Source organism: Uranotaenia lowii, chromosome 1, assembly GCF_029784155.1.
Source record: "Uranotaenia lowii strain MFRU-FL chromosome 1, ASM2978415v1, whole genome shotgun sequence".
In the NCBI taxonomy this organism is placed as follows: Eukaryota; Metazoa; Arthropoda; class Insecta; order Diptera; family Culicidae; genus Uranotaenia; species Uranotaenia lowii.
The window spans coordinates 94,851,422-94,875,291 of NC_073691.1; the positions used below are offsets into that span (position 1 = coordinate 94,851,422).

Here is a 23,870-nt window from a genome sequence, read left to right on the forward strand (position 1 = left end):
CAGCGTTCAGAGCTGTCAAACCTCATGTCAAAGAAAACGACCTGCGTAATATTTCATATGGGCGAATTCAGCAGTTGGCTCTAATCGAGAAAAACGTATTTAAGATTTCCGAACATTTTAGAAATTCCTATTTAAAAATCAAGCACTATTTCTTCAAAAACTTATGCTAATTATTCGATTATTGTTCGTTGAATATCAAAAATAGTGCATTTTTCGGTAAGTTTTTGATATTTGAAAGTTTTACTTGTGGTGACTCTCATTTTTTTACTCAATCTTGTTTTTTTTTTAATTTTATTTGTATCTTTAGGATTTCCTCATATGATCGGTCGCTTTTTATCGATTTTGCAAATGCATTCTTCATTCGTTCGTACTCGAAAAACGAATAATATGCCATTTTACCATAAGGTGATGTAAGGTAAAAAAAGATTGCTCATCTTGTGTGTTTATGTTATAAATGATTAATTTGGAATAAAAGAATCTTAGTGCTTATAATTTAATTTACTAGCCCTTTATGATCATAATGACTAAAATTTTCATTTTAAGATTCTTATATTTTGTTAACTATATACATAGTTCCAATACGACCAACCCAAAAATCTGACTTTTTATTGTGCTGCCATCTGTTAGCAGCAATCAGTTTGTTTGAAAATGCGACAGATGGCATTGATTTTTCCCTCTATCGGTAGAATAATTCAGAAGGCCCTTAAATTAATCCATTAAGAGTGGTATTAGTAAAGGTACTAATGAAGATGGGCCACTCAGCTGGTGAACCAGTAAATGTAGGCAAATCGCGATTCATTACCTGCCTAGCAGCAAGTTGAGAAGGCGTTGGTTGGTACGCGGGCAATAGATGGGTAAAATTTATGTGATCATTTGGGCCCAGCCCAAGTTGTTGAATTAGGTGTGATAGGGGCTCACTTTGTTGGCAAGGCAGTGTATTTTGGTCATGTGGAAGAATAATTGGAACAGTCTTACCTGGGACTTGCTGAATCATCTCGGAGGGAAGAGAACACTGTTTATCATTCGTTACATGATCCTGAACTTGGCTGCGACTGGTGTCCATTCCCGCTGGAGTTGAGAGGATTCTTCCGGTACCTCTGGCTACGGCTGGATGCATTGGGCTAATATCTATTTGCGGCTGGTTGAACACCGGCGGATGTGCCACTGATAGCTTGGGTATCGTTCCTGTAGAGCGTCGTGGAGTGAACTGCTTCGGATGTGCTTCGGAAGCATCGGGTTGAATGGCGCCGCTTGATTGCTGCTGCTTATCCTTTTCCGGTTCCATAATTCCGAGCTGTACACTGACCGGGTCGTCTCGACGGGAAGAATTTTCCACCCAGGTTTCGATCCTCTTCCTGCGAGATCGATGACTGATAAGACTACGTACTTCTCCTTCTTTGTCAGAGATGTGGTCTTCTTGCAAGAGCTTAAACTTGCCATCGATATAGTCTTTTTCAGCTTGGATTTCTTCCAGCTGAGATTTGAGGCGATCTTCTCGTGCCTTTTCGCGAACCTTGCGAGCACGACGATCCAGTGCGCGCTGTTCTTGTAGCAGCTGCAGCTGGAGTTTCTTCCGTCGGTTAAGTATGCTGGACGTTGTAAGCAAGGAACTTTCACTGATTGCCGGTATACAATTTCGGCAACTCCACGGGCGATTAGCAATCGATCCAGTAACTCCTGCACACAGCTGGTGCCACCAACTTTGACAATTGTCACACTGCACCAAGTTGCTCCATGAGTCGGGCTTCTGGCAAGCAACACAACTGCTTTTCTCGGAATTTCTGGCAGGGGTTCCTTCCTGACCCTCGTTATTTGATCCAGCCATATTAATTTTGAAGATTGTTGACGGTGGGCGTTACAAAAAACCAATTTTGCTAGCGAAACGCTTCAAACTGAAAGTTTATTATAAGTATTATTGAAGCGACTTAAAGTTATTCAACTTACATTAATAGTTTTCAGGTATGTTTAACGCGTCAACGTGTTTGCTGATTATGCCGGGAAACAGTTAGGAAACCTGACTTTCTAATAAATTTCGATTAATACTATTTACCAATATTTTAACTTGAAATCTAACCTGCTATGTAGCGGAACCGATTACAAATCAACGGAACGGATGGAATAATAAGAACGGCAAGCTAAATATTCGGTAACAACTATAGAAGATAGAAATTAGTTCACATTAGTTCACATTTTTTCATTAATTTGTGTGATTCACATTTGTTAACCTCGAAGTAGCCACGTCGGAGAAGTGTGATAAAGTAACCAAGGAAACGACGGCGATGTCAATAGGATGCCGGTCGTCGTTGCGTCTGTCAAATAGCCTCTGCGTCCGCCCCAAATAGTTTCAAGATTCGTCACGATTGTTTGGCGGCGTCTCGAGGTACTCTCAAGCAGTGCACCCAGTTCTCAACATGCAAGTTTATCGTGCTGTGCCAAAATTCGGTTTGAAAGCGATGCACCTCTAGCAAACTGTGCACTCATCCGAAAAGGAAACGTTAAATTCACCTGGATTTTCACGTAGGCGCTCATTACGTGAATTTTTGATCGATTTACGTGAAGCACTTAAAAATTAATAGAAAATCACTTGATCTTTACGTGAAATTCACTTGGTTGCATGCGGTCAAAACCCAGACACTTGCGATCTACGTGAAAATCCAGTGATCCACCAAGTATAGACGGGTTTGGTAATTTCTATGTGGTATTCACGTAACTCTGAATGGATCATTCACGTAGCATCTATGTGAAAGAATACAGTATTCAATATGGCGTAGATCCAACAGTTCGGGCTGGAAGATAGAGACATTCTGCGGTGATGGAAAAGCTGATTTTTTGTGAGTAATAAGAATTTGGTTTTTTCGTTGATGTTTACATTTTTGGCTATTTTTACAGGATTTGGAATTGGGGCCGCTAGGAGACCCAGCAACCGCGGTTCATCAATTGCCATTCCATCGGTGGTGTTTTGATAAATTTAGTGAAGTGTTAATGTTAAAGTGGTAAAGTTAAAGTGGTAAACTACAATAACCATGGAATTAGAAAGTATGTGTAATCTGTTTTGAGTTTCATTCGACATAATAAAACTTCTCTGCGAAATTAAAATATGTTTTAAATTCAAGATGCGAAATAATACACCCGCTACGTGCCAATCAATATGAAATCTACGTGAATTTGCATGTAGCAGAACGAGTTCCTTTTCCACGTACACTTCAAGTGGAATTCATCCACAACACACATGGAAATAACGTGAATTCTGTTTGCTGCGCGAGCTCTGTTTGCCACCTGAAATTCACGTAGATTCCACATGATTTTCGGGTGGCAAAAATCTATGTACATTTTCACGTAGCGATAATGTGAATAGTTTTTTCAGTGTGCAGCAGTTTATTTAAAGCTTAATGTGTCAGATAACAGCTGATTGTATTTTTTTATATTTTTTTCTTTCGAGAGGAGGGTGAATGTGTGGGTCGAGCTGAACACGATAAAAGGAGTGTGAATATAGCATGCGCTCACTATGCAACTGCGTTTATATAGATGCTGTCTATCGCTGGAGTTCAACGTCGATGTTACGAATCGCTGCTATACCAGGCCTCGCCTGTACTTAAGCATCGATGAGGCATTATTTGGTTTCCACAGTAGGTACAGCTATATCACGCGTTATTATATTTTTTTAAATTTCTCTATTTGAAACGGCTCATACCTTGAGGCTTTCAGGAGCCAAACTCGTTTTTTATGTTTACATTTGTTTATTTAGGTCTAGATCATCATTTTTTAACTTTTTGAAGAGAACAGGGAATAGATAGGGAAATACGAAAATAAAAAGAATTATAGATGAAGATCAATAGCTTTTAGGAAACTTTATTAGTGTGCGTGATCACTTCCATCTGTACCGTTGAGCCGTCAACACGTACGCCGGAGCATCGTATCGTTGCTGTGTACCTGCAGGAACATTTTACATTATTTATTTTTTCCTTACCTGTATTTCAATCAGCACTTTTCAGTGCTAAAATTATTTTCATTTTCTTTTATTCATATTTTCTCTTTTCTTTCCAGCATGGGGAAGTCTTCGGCCGGCTCAAGGGCTGGAAGAAAACGGATTGCTGAACCTAATCCAGGGCCATCTGCCAAAAAAGTTGAAATTTCCAATTCATTCAATGTCCTTCATAACATTGGTGATGAGGAAATATTCATATTTAATTCTGATAAGAGTACTAAGAAACCTTCTTCTTCTTCTTATACTCTTAAAAACGAAAAGATTCCACCAATAACGGTCACGATTCCTGACTTCAATGCCTTTCGAAAAGAAATCGTCACTTCCGTCAAGGATGTGAAGATTTCTTTTCAGATCGGTCGAAGGGGAACTGCTCGTATATTGGCGGAATCTTTTAATGATTTTCAAAAAATTTTAAATTATTTGAATAATAAAAAACACCAATTTTTTACGTACGACACTAGAGGTGATCGTCCTTTTAAAGTTGTACTTCGTGGTCTCACCGGCGATCAGACACCGGATGAGATCATAAATGAATTAAATTCTTTGTTAGGTTTTCCTCCAATTCAAGTAATTCAAATGAGGAAAAGAACCAACACGAATAATATCAGTAGTGTTGGTTTTGCTCCTGAGCTTTATTTGATCCATTTTAAAAAGGATCAAGTTAATAATTTGCAAATTCTTGAAAAGGCTCGTCTTATGTTTCATTGTCGAGTCAAATTCGAACCTTTTCGAAAATCTTCAACCAATTTCCTTCAAAATATTACGCAATGTCGTCGTTGTCAAGCTTTTTGTCACGGCACTAAAAATTGTAGAATGAATGCCAGATGCATGCTTTGCGGCTCATTCGATCATGAAAAATCTAAATGCCTTTATGGTGGTGATAAACCAAAAACAGAATTTTTCAAGTGTGCAAATTGCGCAGGTAATCATTCCTCGAATTCGCTAGACTGTCCCATCAGGGCAAAAATTATTGCTTCTAGGAAAAATCCCAAAGTTTCCAGAAAAGTTTCTTCTCCTCCTTCCTCTTTTTCGTCTACACACGTCAGACCGGCAAACAACCTGCCTGTTCGCAGTCAGCCTCGGCCTACATTGGAATCACGGCTGGGTAATACCCGAAGTGATTTTAATGTTACCTGGGCTGATTCTGCGCCACAGACTCGTTGTTTATCGTTCTCAGAGGTGGTTGAAAATGGGTTGCCTTCTCCAGGCATAAATAATAAAAATGGGAAAAAACCAAGTCTCAACGTTCATGCGAAGGCTTGGGAAAATCCCCGAAATTCAAATACTTTTTCTTCTCCTTCCTCTTCTGATTCTAACAATTTTGTTGATTTGGGTGAGATTACTGAGGAAAAATTAAAATTTTTGCATCAAAATTTAATGGAAATGATGCAACTTATGTTGAAAGCAAATTCAATGTTTGAAGCTTTCCAAACTTCTTTTAATTATGCTAACAAAATTATTATGACTTTACGATTCCCTCATGGATCCAAATAGATGTTTAAATATTATGAATTGGAACGCTAGATCTTTGCTGGCTAACCAAGACGAGTTCTTTTTATTTTTGAAAACTCAAAACATACATATTGCTGCCATCACTGAAACTTTTTTAAAGCCAGACAATAACTTGAAAAGCAATGCTTTCTTTAAAATTTTACGAAATGATCGACTTGATCGACAAGGTGGGGGTGTAGCTATTGTCATCAATAGTCGTCTCAAATTTAGACTTCTTCCTTCTTTCAATACAAAAGTCTTAGAAACAATTGGAATTGAATTAGAAACTTCTATGGGGAAAATTATAATTGTTGCCGCATATTTGCCTTTTCAATGTAGCGGTGAACAGAAAAATTTTTTGAAGGGAGATTTACAAAAACTCACCAGAAATAAATCTAAATTTTTTATTATTGGTGACTTTAATGCAAAACACCGATCTTGGAATAATATTTCATCAAATTCAAATGGGAATATTTTGTTTAATGACTGCTCTGCAGGTTATTATACTGTTGAATATCCTAATGGGCATACTTGTTTTTCTTCAATTAGAAATCCCTCCACAATTGATTTGGTTCTAACGGATTTAGGCGAGCATTGTAGTCAATTAGTTACTCATGCGGACCTCGATTCAGACCACCTTCCAGTAACATTTTCTTTATCCCAGAGTCCCATTGAAAACCCTTTAAAATCAACTTTTAACTTTCAAAAGGCTAACTGGGAGCGATATATGAATTTTATTGAACGTAATTTAGATGTAAACGTTCCACTGAATTCAATAGAAGATATTGATTTGGCTGTAGAAAATTTGACAACTGCAATAGTCAATGCTAAAGCCGCTTCAATACCTAAAGTTAAACATAAATTCAATCAACCTTTAATTGATGATGATCTTCAGTTTTTGATACGACTGAAAAACATTCGTCGACGCCAATTTCAACGAACTAGGGATCCTTATTTGAAATTAATTTATTGCGACCTTCAAAAAGAGATCAAACGTCGTTTAAATTTCATTCGTAATGAAAATTTTACTAAAGCAGTAGAGGACATAAAACCCTACTCAAAGCCATTTTGGAAATTAACTAAAATTCTAAAAAAGCCCCAGAAGCCAATTCCTACTTTGAAAGATGGGGATAAACTTTTTTTAACTAATTCAGAAAAAGCTCAAAAATTAGCCCAACAATTTGAGTCTGCTCATGATTTTAATTTAAACGTTGTAAGTCCAATTGATGCTCAAATTTCCCTAGAATTTGATGATATTATTTCTAAGCAAATTGTGTTTGAAAGTTCTTGTGAGACAAATATTGATGAACTTAAATTGATTTTCAAAAAATTTAAAAATATGAAAGCCCCGGGGGAAGATGGGATTTTCTATATTCTTATTAAAAAGTTGCCTGAAAGCACTTTAAATTTTTTAGTTAAAATCTTCAACAAATGTTTTCACTTGGCTTATTTTCCCAATAAATGGAAAAATGCCAAAGTAACTCCAATTTTGAAACCTGGAAAAAGTGCTTCAGAGCCTTCAAGTTATCGACCAATTAGTTTGCTTCCTTCTTTAAGTAAACTATTTGAGAGAGTTATTTTGAATAGAATGATGATTCACATTAATCAGAATTCTATTTTCCCTGATGAACAATTTGGTTTTCGTCATGGACATTCTACTACACATCAACTTTTGAGTGTAACTAATATGATTAACGCTAGCAAATCTGAGGGTTATTCAACTGGTGTTGCTCTTCTTGATATTGAAAAAGCTTTTGACAGTGTTTGGCACAAAGGTTTAGTAGCTAAATTAGCTCGATTTGATTTTCCTCTATATCTCACCAAAATTATTCAAAATTATTTGACTAGCCGAACTTTGCAAGTAAGCTATCAAAATTCATGCTCTGAAAGGATACCCATTAGAGCTGGTGTCCCTCAGGGTAGTATACTTGGGCCTATTTTATACAATATTTTTACTTCTGATCTTCCTGATGTCCCAGAAGGAAAAGGTAGAAGATTATTTGCTGACGATACTTTGCTTTCAGCCAAAGGTCGAAATTTACGGGTGGTACGCAGTAGATTGCAACAAAATTTAAATTCCTTTTTGAATTACTTGAAAATGTGGAAAATTTCTCCTAACGCTTCCAAAACTCAACTTATTTTATTTCCCCATAAGCCAAGAGCAAATTTTTTAAAACCTAATGAAAATCATTCCATAACTTTTAATGGGGTTTCTCTAGAATGGTCTGATCACGTGAAGTACTTGGGACTCACACTTGATCGGAATCTTTCTTTTAAGAATCACATTGAAGATATTCAATCTAAATGTAATAAATACACTAAATCTCTTTATTCTCTCATCAACAGGAAATCCCGGTTGTGTCTGCGAAATAAGATGCTCATCTACAAACAAGTTTTCCGACCAGCGATAATGTATGCAGTTCCGATTTGGTCTAGCTGCTGCGCGACGAGGAAGAAAGCCATCCAGAGGATTCAGAACAAAGTTCTGAAAATGATTTTGCGGCTTCCACCTTGGCACAGCACCGAAGATCTTCATCGGATTGCGGGCATTGAATCGATCGGAGAGATGGCCAACAAAATTATCTCCAACTTCAGAGGCAAATCGATGCAGTCTTCCATCGCAGAGATTCGTTCTCTTTATGTTTAGTTTAATTTTAGGATAGTGTTTAGTTTTAAGTATAAAATATTTTTGCTATTACAGGATGTTCTCCTACATTAAAAACTTGATTGCGCTCAGCAAATTTAAATCTTATAAATAAATTTTTATAATCTAGTTAACTATAGGGCTATGAACAGTTCATTATTGAGCTGAACACCTAGTTTAATGCAATAATGTAATATAAGTGTAATGATGATTTGATACAAATAAAGACATAATTAAAAAAAAAAAAAGTGTGCGTGATAAACCAGACTAACTTTCTAGAGCTCCGCTATTTTTCCAAAATTAAACAGTTTACAGTTCAATTAAAATATTGAAAATATCGGTAAAGTGTTCTCGTAACAACAGAGTTTCGCGTGTGTATCAATTGCACTTCAAGATACTCCAACTCGACCACATCAGCAATTTTGAAATATCGAAGACGGACCATTAGTGGATTTTGTGGAAACATTTTGTTAACAACCACATCCATAAAGCACCGGTATGAATACCAAATCACCAAATCATCTGGTATCATTAATTCGTACCACTGTATTGGAAGCACTTGATGAAACCCTGGGGAGTGTACGAACACTTACATCTTCAATCCAAAATGCAATAGATGAACTCACCGGTGAGCTGATCAAAATTAAACAAGCGCAAAAAATCCTAGCAGCAAATCTGGACCATCTATCTTCAAAGGTTAGTGAAAACGATGACTCCACAACCAATCTAAAAAATTAGCTAAAAATAAACCTATTGGAAACCACTCGTCGTTTGAACTACGTGGAACAATGTCAGTTTAATAACGATATTCTGATTTCAAATATTGAGCCTAATGATCACTTAGATACACAATCATTGGTCCTCACTCTCGCAAAAGCAAACAACCTACCACTGGAATCACACGACATCAGTTTTTGTAAGCGCATGAGAACAACAAACAAGTCTGGTATTGCGCCGATTCTCGTCCGCTTCCACAACGCATCACGGAAGCATGCTTTTGTACAAGAATCCCAGGGAAGGAGGATGCACAATGGTCAGCTTGCGCAACGTAGCACTCGAAAAATCTACGTCAACCATCGTTGAATACCAGCCTATCAACATTTGGATCTCTTATGCGAACAATTGGGAAAAGATCAGGGTACTCCGCTTACTACAACCACGGACGGTTTTTTCTGCGCAGCCACACGGAGCGTTCGCTCACATCCATATGTGTTCCTGAAGACATCCCATCATCGATCCGGACCGTCATCAATCTACACAATGATAAGTAAACTCTCAATCATCAAGTTACTTTTGCTACCTACACCTATCAATACTTTCCTACCCAAAAAAACTACTTCCTTATCACTCCAGAAAACCTCTCCATATCCCCCCATCATGAAGCTGAAAAACAAAATTATGATCATTGTTGCTGCTGCTGCCGGTTTAGTTGTTGTTGTTGTTGTTGTTGTTGTTGGCACTGCTGCTGCTGTCGCTATTGCTACACGATATCTCCACTCGTTTACTTTAATTTCATCTGACGATCATGGATGATCACAATTATATTGGAAACTCGATAGTCACCTATTCGGCTACCGCAAGCAACATCCCATCAATTGGCTTGAATATTCTATACCTCAACATTAGAAGTTGTAGAAACAAAACCGATATATTTGAATCTTTTCTGCTTAATATTAATAGACGAATTGATATTATAATTTTAGTTGAAACCTGGTTATATCGAGATGAAATATTTAATATCACCACATACCTATAACTCATTTCATTGCACCAGAGAAAACCTTCGGGGAGGAGGTGTATCTATTCTGATCAATGAAAATATAAGCTCTCAACTCGTTCATTGTGAAAATTCTGATGATTCTGATTTCCTAGTTGTAAAGCTACCAGAGTTTAGTATGAATATCGTTGGAATTTATAATCCAGGACGATATGTTCCACAATTCATAAGCAAATTAGATACCTTGCTATCTTGCTTCCCCAATAGTATTGTAATTGGAGATTTTAATCTAAATCGATTGAATCCTGCTGATCGACACGTTTTAGACTATACCAATACGATTGGAAGCAATGGATTTTCAATCAAATACAATCAAAATCATTCAAATACAATCAAAACTATCATCGATCATGTTTTAACAGATCTTCTTAAAAAAGCATACCAGTTAACTTTAATTAACATAGAACCCGACCTTTCGGACCATAAAAGTATAATACTCTCTGTAAAAGATTTGAACAATGTCAGCAAAAATAAATCCAATGTCTTCACTAAGACAGTTTTAGAACACGATAAAATTAACAGCGCTGATCTGAACGTAGATCATGTTTGTAATTTTAATGAACTATCCTCACATTACAAATCACTGATTGATCGAAATACTAGGAAAATTCATATAAAATCTAAACGATCTTTTAAAAAACCTTATCTCAATCAACAAATCTTGAAACTTATTGAAAAGAAACGTGAACTTTATCATCTCTCAAAGCGTAATCCAGCTTTCACTGAAAGTTACAAACAAATAAGAAATCAGTTGTCAAGGTCCATAGAAGATCTTAAAAAGAACTATTATGCGACACAAATTGATACCAATATAAATGATCCTCGGAAACTGTGGCGAAACATTAATCAACTGATCTTTAATAAAACCTCAAATGAAAGAAATTTGATTCCAACAGAAATTGAGGAGAATGAACTTATGATTAAAGAACCTAAAGAAGTATGTGAATCATTCAATAATTACTACATTAATGTATGCCAAACTGTACTGAATAATTGGAATGCGTCAATCCCTGAACTTATTCAGCCACAAAAAAGATTCTCATTTTCGAACGTGTCTAGTGAAAATGTCAGCACTTTCATTCATCAATTGAAACACAATTCTGCCTCGGGAATAGATGGTATTTCACCAAGATTCTTACTTAAATATGAATCATATTTTTTTGAAAAATACACGGAACTCATTAATCAATCAATCGATGTTGGGCGATTTCCAGATTCACTTAAAGTCGCGAAAGTTATACCCGTTTACAAATCGGGTGCAAGAAATCTAATGAGTAACTACAGACCAATATCTATTCTGAATTCACTTTCGAAGCCGTTTGAAAAAATCTTGTTTGAACAAATTAATGTTTTTGCCAAAACAATCAAATTATTAATCGAAACCAATTTGGATTTGTTCCCAAATCAAATACTTTAACTGCAGTTGCAAACTTAATCAACGATATAACTGTGAATCTTGATTCTAAAAAAATCGTATCCTGTGTTTTCATAGATCTCAGCAAAGCATTTGATTGCGTTCATCATCAAATTTTATTACAAAAACTCCAAGAAATTGGTTTTGATAACACTGCATTATCACTGATGGAATCGTATTTGTCCAATCGAACTCAAGCAGTTCACATAGGATCAAATTATAGCTCTCACAAAGTAATAAAATATGGTGTACCTCAAGGTTCCGTCCTTGGATCATTACTATTTAATATTTATATTAATGATATATTTCAAACACCGCTTTTCGGAAAATTGCAAATGTACGCAGATGATGCCACTCTACTTTATGCAACCGATGATTCGATGAATTTGAAGACATTAATTGAACGGGACATAAAATTACTGTCCGAATACTTTTCTAAAAATCATTTGTCGATGAATCTAAAGAAAACTAAACTTATGGTGTTTTCCTTAAGAGGTCACTCTAGAACATTGGCATTGTCAATAAATGAAACGCAGATCCAACAAATCTCTGAAATAAAATATCTTGGTTTATACATTGACGAACATCTGAAATGGGACGCTCATATAAGCCATATTTGCAAAAAAATAACTCCCTATGTTTTCGCTCTACGAAAAGTCCGTCAATACTTAGATGAAAAAACAGCTTGGAAAATTTATTATGCTTATGTACAATCCCACCTGATCTACATGAATTCCATTTGGGGATATGCTGCTGAAACACGCTTGCAACGCCTTAAGATTCTGCAAAACAAAGCTCTCAAATATGTTAAAAAGTTGCCTACCTTATTTTCCACTAGATTACTATACAGTCAAAAACTATTACCTTTGGAAATGCTTAACAAATTTGAAACCTTAACTTTCTTTTTCAAAATCTCAAGAAACCTACTGAAATCGAACCTTGAACTCATTTATATAAATAACATTCACAATAGAAATACGAGAAGCGCTGGAAACATGAATTTCTTTTTGCCTAGAGCAAGAACACACTTCGCACAAAATAGCTTAGCTTATCGTGGAATGAATCTGTTCAATTCACTTCCATCAGACTTAAAGAACGCAAGAAATTTAGAGACTTTCAAAAATAACCTTAAGATTTTTCTCTTCAACGCATCTTAAACTAATTCAGTTTAGTGGTACTGATCCACCTTGACGAAGCCTTACGGTACAAAGATAGTTTGGTTAGTCGGGGGATTGGTTATCTCTTCGCTTCGCCATCATAAAAAACTTTAATTCTTGCATAGCACTCCCAAGACAATCTCCTAAAGCAACGCGACGTAGGCGCGGTAAAACCTACTTATATGGACTCTTGGGAGCAAAAAAGGATAGGAAATTATCCTCTAGCTTTGCAATCCTCAAACCCTACCAATATCCTTCCTTAGCTCATGCTATTCCTTGTAGCAAAGTATGACTTTGAAGTTTACCTGCCGGAACACCAACAAATCCACCCCCGAAGAAGTCATAGGGGTCAAGTGTTAATCACGTGCACATCTGTATCGCCGGCTTCAGCAGTCGACAACAGTCTTCAGACTAATCCAACTGCTACAAAATTGTTAATAAATAAATAAAAAAAAAATTTCGAACATGTAATCAATGTCTATCGCAGCTAGTACATCTCTTACTGGGGTGCACGGTGGTTTTCCTAGGGCCCGAAGGGAGTCTATTAAATTCACTCTAGCGACCAGGTTGGCCTAACATGACCAAACGATATGCTCAATGTCGTGGTAATCTTGGCCACAGCCACACAAATTGCTGCCAGCAATATTTATACAATAGGGTACCGCATTCAAGGAATAATGATTAGACATGAGACGGGAAAATACGCAAATAAAATCACGACGCAGGCCCAGTTTATTAAACCAGGGCTTAAGACTAACCCTTGGGATAATCAAATGGAGCCACCGACCCAATTCATCTTCGTCCCATCTGCGCTGCTAGTTGACAAGAATGTTTCTCCTAGCCAGGAAGCAGAATTCGTTGAAATCGATTTCACGCTGGCAAATGTTACCTTCATTCGTACCCAGATTTCAGATGATGATAGATTAAAAAGAACAACAATGTTAACAATTTTGTTTTATGCAATATTGTAGTGGAAAGGCTTTTTATTCTCTGTTCAAACGCAAACTCTTCTAAATAAAAATTAATGGTTAAAAGTGAAACGAAGTTCGTACGAGATCAGCCAGTATAATCAAAATATACACTTATGGAAATAGTAGCTATTTTCAAACAAACAAATTAGGGTTATTCCCATTTTCGTTATATTGATGGTTTATAAGATCCAGCTGTAATCGCTCGGATTTTTCCTTGTCGATAAGGCTGCTTCGACGGTTAAACATTTGCTCGATATGGCTCGAGCCATTTGCAGAACCTGCGGTAGCTTCTGGCAGAGGTGCTTGGGACTGTTCAATGAATACGTTATTCTCTTCAATGATGTCTGTGGTATGGGGCGCTTTCACAGTTTTAACGAAAACAAGATAATCGGGATTTATCCCGTCACCCATCAGATATCCTGTTTCATACACGTAATCTCCTACAGTAAAAGGGGGACCCAGAAAATTTTCCTGAATATTACAAAATATATATTTGAAAATATACAAACTTAACAAAAATTTACAACCTTCCACTCAGAAACGAAAGAATTACCTTCACTATTTTGGCGATCAACGGAGATCGATTTAGGACATTGATGTCATTATTGGTCCCGGGACATCCGAAACAGCTATGCCAAATGTAGCAGGTTCTACTCGCCACAACTTCCAGGACGATCGTTGCTTTTTGACCCTTGCCTTGGAACTGTCCTTTCCACGCTGAAAGGCAATTCTTCCAGCGCCAATGCATGCAATCTATACTTACCAGAATGTCTGGAAAACCTCGTTGGCTGTTTTCAGGTCTCAGCTCTTGAATTTTGGAAGGATTAGAAAACCGTAAATACTCTTTAGGGTACAGCTCTAAAACGCCTTCGCAAAATTTGCGGAGGATTTTCAGCCTGGTGGATTTCCGGCGCGGAGGTTCATGCGCAATGCATCGGTGCACTTTTGTATTGTAGACAAACCAAGTTTTCCAGTGGCTTCGGATCTTTGCTGGAAGTATTGGAATTTTGCGGCAAGCTCACTCGATATGCGCAAATACATCTTACGTGGCATGCGATAACGACGAAAAAATGTTTTTGCGTCATATGTGGGGTATATAGTACGAAGTAGTCGTTGAAAAATCTTTGATTCGCTTCAAAAAAAAGCTCTGGGCTGGTAGTTCCACCTCCTCGTGGTCCAGGGCGGAAACGTGTCTGCAATTCCGGCGTATTGCAGATGTACGGCCAAGAGAACTACCACTAAACCCACTAGAGGCTGTCGACGGGTCTGCCAAACCCGCGCGGAAGAAGTGGTGCACCCGGGTACTTATTTACCAGTACTTGGGTGTGAGGGTGAGGGTCCAACACGCGTTCGGTGGGTCATGGCCCTGAAATGCGGACGTGACCGGAGGGAGAGCGATCGCCAACTCGTTTTGCGTTTCGGTGGGTAAAGACCCGACGCCAAAAACGAGTAGATGCGCAAAGTGATGGCCAATGGTGGGCCGATCACTTAGAGACGTGTTTTACACGTCAGAGTCAGTGAGGTACAGTTTTATGTCGGAGGTGTCAGGGTTCGACACGCATTTCGGGAATTGTTGCACCCGAACCGCGAGTGCGACCTGATGAGGGCGTTCTTCAGCTCGATTTGCGCTTCGGGGAGTAAAACACCCGCCTTGAAAATTGAGTAGTCGCGCTGAATGGTGACTTAAGTCAACACTAGAGAGTTTGGAGGAGTCTGAGACCTACACGTGGCTTAAGGAGTGTGTCAAACATATTTGGGCCTTCTACTTACTAACGCGTGAACGCGCACAACTGTGCTCACCTGTATGTAGCATCTTGATCTACCAAGAGTGAACCAGCGCTTTGTTTACGTTTGAAACATTCGTTTCTCCCAAAATGTCGCGAATTAAATAATAAGTTAAAATTCGTGTGTTGGACACTTGGATGCGAGAGAAGGGGATTTCGATGAATGAAGTGGCGAAACGTTGCGGCATTCATCCGGCGAGCGTAAAATCCATCATCCACAAGTTCGGGGAACATTATACGTTCAACGATTTGCCAGGAAGAGGCAGAAAACCAGGACCATCTGACCCAAATCTGGCCGTAAGGTAATCAACCTCATCAACCGGAATCGATCGATGTCCATACGGAATTTGGCGAAAAAAGCTGGGACATCGATCGGAATGGTACAGCGGAACAACCTGAAGACATACAGGAAGCCAAAAGCAGAGCCCGGAAGCTGTATCATCGGATTTTGCAGAAACCAGATGCGTGCATTCTTATGAACGATGAAACTTATGTAAAAGAGGGATCCAGTACTCTTCCGGGATCACAACTCTACACTGCAGTCGATTGAGGTAGAAAAATTTGGCCAGAAAGTGCTTGTGTGACAGGCAATCTGCTCCTGCGGATTGAAGTCGGCAAGTTTCTTTAAAAAAGGAACAATAAATGCCGATATCTACCAAAAGGAGTGTTTGCAGAAAAGGTTGCTGCCACTATATAAGAAACATACGACTCCACCACTGTTCTGGCCGGATTTGGCGTCAACCCACTACGCTGAATCCACTCTTAGATGGTTTGAGGATAACGATGTAGATTTCGTTGAGAAAGATATTAACCCACCAAACTGCTCCCAGCTTCGCCCCATAGAACGATATTGGGCTACCGTAAAGAGAGTTTTCAAGAAGGGTGGTAAGGCCAACAGGACGAAGGCGATTTTCAAGAAAAATTGGAATGCTGAGGCCAAGAAGTGTGATCAATCAGCTGTACAAAACCTAATGAAAAGCGTCGAGTCGAAAGTCCGAGAATATTACCAATAATTACTTTTTTACTTGTGTTTCTTTATAACCTGTAAGAATAAGTTTTTTAAAACACTTTCGAACTGTTTCTTTGTTTGAATCATCAATAAAATCAATACAATGAAAAAAAAAAATGTATTTTCGATACACTCCTTAGGAGTAGTGTGGTCTAACAGGTTTTACCGAAACCGGTAAAACCGGTAAAACCGTCCATTTTCCGATACCGGAAATACCGGATTTTTGGACGGTAAAAAACCGATATTTCCGGTAAATTTTTCATCATTCTTTGGGACTGTAATAAATTTAACACTGCTAAATGTTTTTTTTTACCATATACATACATATGTATGAGTACAAATACTCATACTTTGTTCAATCAGTTTCAAACTGTTAGCTCAATAAACCTTTCTACAAGGTTTATGTGAGATTTGATTATTGCTAAAACTTACCGATGTAACTTTTTGAATTAAAGCTAGAGTGGCGTTTAAAAAGCATTAACAAGCTGCCATCTCTCTCTCTCTTAGATGATATTTTTCCATGAAACTTTGCACATTTCAGTTCAGCTAATGCTCCACAACAAGACTGTAAAAATGTACAATGACTGAACAAAAAATACAGCTACAAGAAATTTTAGATTGCTTCACAATTTTTTTTTTGTTTCGATTATAGTCGTTTTACCATCTTTATGGCATTCGCGACTTTATCAACGTTGCAGTTGGCGGATCGTTATTGAAAAACTTATCCGGTACAACTGTGTTCGATGTTTGCTCTTGGGCTCGAACTCGCGGACATCGGCTCAGGAGACAACAGACTTGCCAACTGAGCTATATCACAAGCCCCATTTTGCTTCACAATAATCACTGCATATTTCATTGAAAAACTGAAATTTGGTTAAAAGATGCAAAAATGTTTTATCTATAAACAGGCCAAGTTTATCAAAATCGTTCTAAGCGGTGCCGAGCTTTACAAAAATTTAAAACTAAAAATTTGGATAACTGATTAGAAACTCTTTGTTTTGAAACATAAAAATAGAATGTTTGTATGAAATTTCTTTATCAATATTTTCAAGGTAATTGATGGAACACTGTTGTTTTTTTTTATTTTTAACGCTGTTGATGCATTTTTATTTTACCAGACCAGACCAGACCAGACCAGAAAACAGTAACAAAGTTTTTATAAATTTGCAACAGTATTATAGCAACAAAAAACGTATGGATCAGATCCGAACAACTAAATTAATTGCTGAGTTTAACTGGTTATTAAAAGATTTTGTTCGTTTTAATTTTGGAAAGGCAAACTTAATGCGATCACGACCTAGGCTGTGGGGAAAACACCCGTATTTTAGACAACAATAATCTGTAATTTTGTGAGTCAACCAAAAACTTTGTGACAGTATTTTGAGAACCTTTTTTTTATATCAAATTTAATATTATTATCATAAAAGACTATAAAAACTTTTGATAAATCTGTTCATCAATCTGAATACTGTTCTACAGAGTTCAGGACAAAAATTTTTCGAAATTATATTGAACTTCTATAATTTCTGCAACCTCAATGCGAAAATATAATAACAAAATGACGATGATAAAAAGACATACACCGTCTTAGCCGATTCAGGCTATACAGACTGAATAAATTGACGTAAATATTATGATTATCATGAGAGTGATGATATATTTATCACTGAATTAAAAAAAGGGATAATTTAAAGGCACAATTCCATCTTTTTCAATTGAAAACGTTGTAAAATCTATTGCGTTATAAACTCTGAGCATTTTTTGCCATTACTATACTGCGATTAGACGAAACCTTTTCATGAGTTGTATATACTTTGAAAAATACCGGTTTTACCGGTTTTATCGGTTTTATAAATTACGAATACCGAAATACCGGATTTGAAAAAAACCGGTAAATCCGACCACCCTACTTAGGAGGCTTGCCTCCTGACCCACGTGTTTGAACAGAGAAAACTCGCTTTGTGTTTCTGGACTTCCTGGACTAGATCCTAGACTAGAGTTAATAGTCCCGCTAAATGGTGACCTCTTTTAACACGATGAGATGTCGGTCCTAACTCTTCAGAGGAGGAGTTGCGCTTCGAGTTGTGTTAGAATGAGGTATTGCTGATAGAGGATTTGGAAACGAGTATTGCCTTGGAGCGCATTAGCGCGGAGGTCCATTCGCGCTAATCGAAGTGTGTCAAACAGTTCGAGGTGGGAACAAAGGTCAGTGGCCCCAGGTGTACTTTATGGGGTAGGGGGAACAGTGTTCCTTAGCAATGTATCATGAGTCGTCCAATTGCACCCATGGACCCAGAGTAGCAAACTGGGGGGACCCGGTGGCTCGCCGTGCCTTGGAATGCAGTCCGTGAAATGGATTTACCACTTGGGTTAACAACTAATAAAAAAACTGCCTCCCTCCTCTTCGTCTTCGATTTTTAAAGCGGTGAACAGTTGGGCTTGCTCGAATACGGATTCAAAGGAATCGTCCATCACACCTTGTTTAAAAAAACTAACCTGCTGAATTTTCACCACGTGGAATCGTACAAAAACCTCTCCTCGGTGCAAAAAAAAGTTAATACCACGGAAAAACTCGATCTGATCGGCAAAAAAAACCTGTCGCTGCAGAGAAACTGACCTACTCAACTGACGGCAAACGTCGAATGTGCACTCACGATGTTTTTACAACACTGTTTCTATTGTTGAATCGGTGGTATAAAATGGGTGAATCTGTTATACGCTTCAAAATTTTACACCATCAAACCGCCATGCATCAAATTTTTCCAACACCTGTGAACGGTAAAAGTACTGTGAGGTGGTGTAACGTTCGAAATTTGCTGCTACATCTAACACGAGTGAACTCACTCTAAAACTTAATAATTTAGAAAAATACTGGATGTTATTCGTGTCTTTCGGAAATATGTTAAGGAAGCTAGCGTGGATTTAATTGAATATTTTGTTTTATTTCTCGAATCAAAATTTCACACTCAGAATTTCTACAGAACTGACTCCAGTAATCAGAAATGCAATAGGAGGCTTCAAACATTATCAACTATAGAACTATATTCGATGTAGACAGGAGACTATTGATGCTTGGTGTTGCGAAGATTCCAAATTGAAATCACTAACTACAGCTGTAATTTGGCTGACAGGTTGCCAAGGTGGGGTTGAATTTATACCCGGGCAAACAACGGAAAGTGAATTGTTTAAAGGATCCGTAGACAGGCTTCAGACAATAGATGTAAGTCGAACAATCTGGCAGCGGGAAATATCCAGACTTAGAACAGATAAATTCACCGGAATCTGTCGTTGTCGTCAACGTAGTTGTGCTCGAAACAATGACTGGTGTTGTAGTCTTTGTCACTTCAACGGTTGATGACGAACTCGTCTCGGGTGTAGTTGAAGTTGTCATTTCGGTGCTAGTAGATGTACTGGAGTCAGTTGTAGTGGTTGATAAATCGGGACAAATGAAAGCTCCAGGTGCTACACAGTTACTAGTATCCCACGAGAAAATCAACGTACCAGGGCAGGATCTCAAAATGGCGTTTAGCTGAGTTCCATCGAATGTGCAGGTGTAGTATTTTTTACAATCCATCGACGTCGTGTCGGGGAAGCGTCCTGCAGAAGTGCATACGAAATCATCTCCCAAAATAGGTTCATCGCCCGGATTTGAGTTATTGGAGTCGCACGAAAACTTTTCACTCGGAACACATTGCTGGGCTGGATTTGAGAATAATTTCCCTTGGGGACAGGTGTATTCTATCACGTAAAAGTCTCCACTTGAAAGTTTAGCACAAAAGTAATAATCTTCACAATTGTTTGCTGCGAAATAACCTTGCTTTTCGCATGTGAAATCCGTTTCTTGACTCGCAACTAGAACAGCCATCATGAACTGCATCGATAATACCAACAGTTTGGAAATCATTATTGGACTCTTTTTTTATTCACTTCCTTTAAATTTCTTAGCTTCACTAATTATCGTTGAATTTTTAAGCGTTCTTGAGGAAATCCGAATAGTAACTGCGCTTCAATTCAGCTTGAAGTTAACGTTTTGTAGGTTCGATAATTCTCGTATCTCCGGAAATGATAACGCGAAAGGGGTAGTAAAAACAATTTCGGTCATCCTGTAATAAAATGAGCCATTTTAGGCTGGTTTCGCTCGAGATACTGATATTTTCGGATCTTACAGTTTCTCAAATTTTCAAAATAACCACATCGGTAATGAACCCTAAATTTTATCTTCTACCTCTTCTAGGGAGTTACCGCCAGATAAATTCAAGAAAAGCTTTGTCAGCATATGAAGCCACAGGAGATGGCAAAATTAATAATTCAAAATGTTCCAAATGAATCATTCAACTAATCGACATGAAAAAAAAAATCAGCAACACTCCGCATTCAAATACTAAATACCTACTTCATCCTGGGTCCTCCTTATTTAGTTAACTCTGATCCATATTATCACACGACTAGCCCAACTTGATTTGATTTTTTGGTTTTCTATTCTTCTTGCAAGTCAAATTAAAATATCTTTTGGATCAAAGGCTGAAGTTTTTATTTGAAAAGATAATTTCTTTTCCGTGAAAAACATTTTTCTGTTGTAAAAATAAGAAATAAGCAATTGAACCATTTATTCAGAATCAAAGAATTTTTTTAAAATCAAAGCACTAAAATATTTAGTTCAAAGAATTTATTCTTTCTTTCAAAATAGGACAGGAGCTTGATTAAAAAATGAATGTTTTGAATCAAAGTCAGTGTTGTTCTGTTTTAAAAACCTAGTTTTCTAGTAAAGTAATACAGTTAAGGAAAATATCAACTCAATTTTAAAACATATCCGAGACCTCACTCGAAATTAATAAAGGCCTAATCACGGTACACAAAACAGGGTAGGCTACTCCCACGAGTAAACAACTCGTTTGAATGAAAACAAGTGACGTCATTGCTATCTTCGAACAGCGTGCACAACAGTATCAGTTACAAGAGTTGTTTTCTGGCAAATATGAAAAAAATATGAAAAAATAAAATGATACGACCACTGATTGATTTATTGTAATAACTAGAACAAATGTGTCGGCTAGCGGGTTCAGCGGCGCTGAAACTTCCCTATATTTGCCTCAGGGTCGGCTTAAGCTAAGAGCGATTCGGCTAGCCAAGAAAACAGCTTATCTGCTTCGAAACCTCCCACGTTTATTTCTGCCCTTTCTACTTTTGGGTTTGGTAAGTGCACACTCGGGACAACGTCCCCCCCTTATGTCTACCTCCTACCTCGTATCTGCAATGGCACCACGGATGCGTCGGTTGAACGGCGATACATTTCGATGATTTCTCATGAAAATTGTTCCGTTTTCCTATCTCCATTTATATTTGCTTTTTTGGTGAATTACTGCAAGTTCCGAACGACATTGCCAACAAGCTCTGAAAAAATATCATTGCCAAAAAAAAATACCAATAAATTACTATTTTGCCCTACTTGCTCCTACTACTTACATGCTTCCTCGAATTCAATCAAAAACAAAATAAAAACAATAATTACAGTGCAGTTGACCGGCGGTGAAATTTCAAATCAGCACCAACACGTGAAAAGGGTCTATGTTCATATATGACGTTTCGAGAAAAACGCGTTTGAAAATTTTGCAATCTTTTTCAAATCGCTAATTAAAATTCACGAGGAATCTCCTTAGTCTTTATGGTCAAAACGGTGCGTAGGATCATTCTAAGTATGTTTTTATCGATTCGACGGTTTTATCATGTAAAACTAGCTCACAATTGTTTATAGACCCTAGCTGGAGTATGAAATTCGTCTAAATGTTTTATACACCCTTCGCTTTGTACTGTATGAATGAGTGAGATGGAGATAAAATTTCCCCTAGTTTTTGACAAAGGCTTATGGTTCTAGCTATAGGAGTGAGTGAATAGCTTTCCGCATTCTTCCCCTTTTAATGTTTTGCATCTAGACCGTATGCTTCGTTGTGGAGTAAAGGGTGTATAAAACAATCTGTGTGAGGATAATGTCATTTTATGGCCTTAATTTTTTTAGATCCTTCACTCAAACTGCATTATAAACCTTACGAAAACTGAAAAACTAAAAAGGGTTTTTGTGTTAAGTAGAGCTTATATCGGGCTATTTGAACCCACTGAAAACCGGTTTTGTTTACTTTGTCTTTTATATCCTTTTCTCATGTTGCTGCTGAAATGCCAGTCACTTAAAATCAGTGATTGAATTTTGCTGAGCATGAGTTGATCAACCATCTCTCGCTCAACGCTTTACTCGGAAGCAAAGGTTGCTTTGAGGCAGCGAAAACGACAAAACCGATGATGTATACGCTCTCAACATGGCCCGCCTTCACGAAGCAATATGCATTCGAGGCAGCGAATCCAAAAAACCAAACGAATGGCTCTCACTCATCCCCTGTTACATTCTTGAGGGAACCGAATTCAAAAGGCAGAGCAAACCCGAGTCTCCTCGTTTGTGCCTGGATCGAATGGGTGAGGTTTTTCTGCTATTGCTATTATTGCACAGCAACCGCACGTCGGCAGCTAGTTTTTTCGTTTCTTTTTCCTCCCCTCTCTTTGCACCATACGTTGCGAGCCTGTGCAATACAATAAGTTCGGTTGTTTTTGTTGTTGCCTCAACCTTTGCGGCGAGGTTGAAGATGTTCTCCTCAACGACAGCTATCGGCTGGAGTTATTCAAATTCAAGAACGTAAATGAGTATGTGTGCCTCGTCTTTTTCATGCATCATGTAGCAACCGAACGTTGAGAGAGCTCGTTCGGGGCGGCAAACGAATAGTGTCTCTCAGAGCAGATCCTCCTCATGGGGGGAGGTTTGAATGAATGTATATATATCGTCTCCTGTATAGCTATGCGAGGCCTCAAAGCATGTATTTTGAATGCCTCTGATGAGAAAATTGGTGAGGATTTCAATCACTGCTTAAAATTCAAGTGAATAAGGAGTATAGATATCGGATCGTTCACTTGAAATTTAAGTTCTCTGTGATTAAAGTGACAGACAAGTGAAATGTACATGAGCCAATTGGAAGGTCACTTGTCCCTTACTTTTAAGTGAGAATTCAGTTTATTTTAAGTGTGAATTTGGGTTCAGTGCACTTTTTCCCAACGCTCCCAAAATGCTCTTAGAGCAAGTTCACTCGTGTTGGGAAAAAGTGGTAGAAATTTTGACACTTATAGCAAATTTTGAAAAAAATTACCATGCAAAAATGTTTTCAAGATCTTTGCTCTTATGACACATTCCACGCGCTTGTACCGCTCAAAAGTGATTTTTATCCGTTCGCGTATCAAAAAATCTCAAAATTGTCTATAATTTTGATAATTCAAATCACACGAAACCAACGAAAAAAGAAAAAAAAAGTTTTTTTACACATGTGTTAGATGATTTTGAAAATCAATTTTTTTGTTGAAAAAAGTGGTGTTTTTGACAACTTTTACAAAATCATTAATTTTAATGTATGGGTGATTTTTTTTCGGAAATATTTTTAGTATGTTCAGAAGCCAAAAAACACGGCTTCATTTTGTAGAAAAAAGAATTTTTTTATATCCAATATAGTTGGTTTGAAAAGCGAACAAAAACAGTTGCAAATGAGTGAATTCACGTCACAAAAAAAGGGAAGTTTTTAATTTTACGAGAAAACTCTGACTTTTTTT

General features: G+C 37.6%; 1 protein-coding gene across 1 annotated transcript; it reads right to left on the minus strand.

Annotated features, from left to right (window-relative positions):
• Window positions 1–19,182: 19,182 nt before the first annotated feature.
• LOC129740385 (uncharacterized) lies at window positions 19,183–21,595 on the minus strand. The gene is made up of 2 exons (XM_055732045.1): window positions 21,474–21,595; window positions 19,183–20,335 (listed from the first exon to the last, which is right to left on the minus strand). Exon 2 carries the CDS (start codon window positions 20,134–20,136, stop codon window positions 19,336–19,338), a length of 801 nt encoding a protein of 266 aa, XP_055588020.1. The 5' UTR covers window positions 20,137–20,335; window positions 21,474–21,595; the 3' UTR covers window positions 19,183–19,335.
• Between the last annotated feature and the right edge of the window lie 2,275 nt (window positions 21,596–23,870).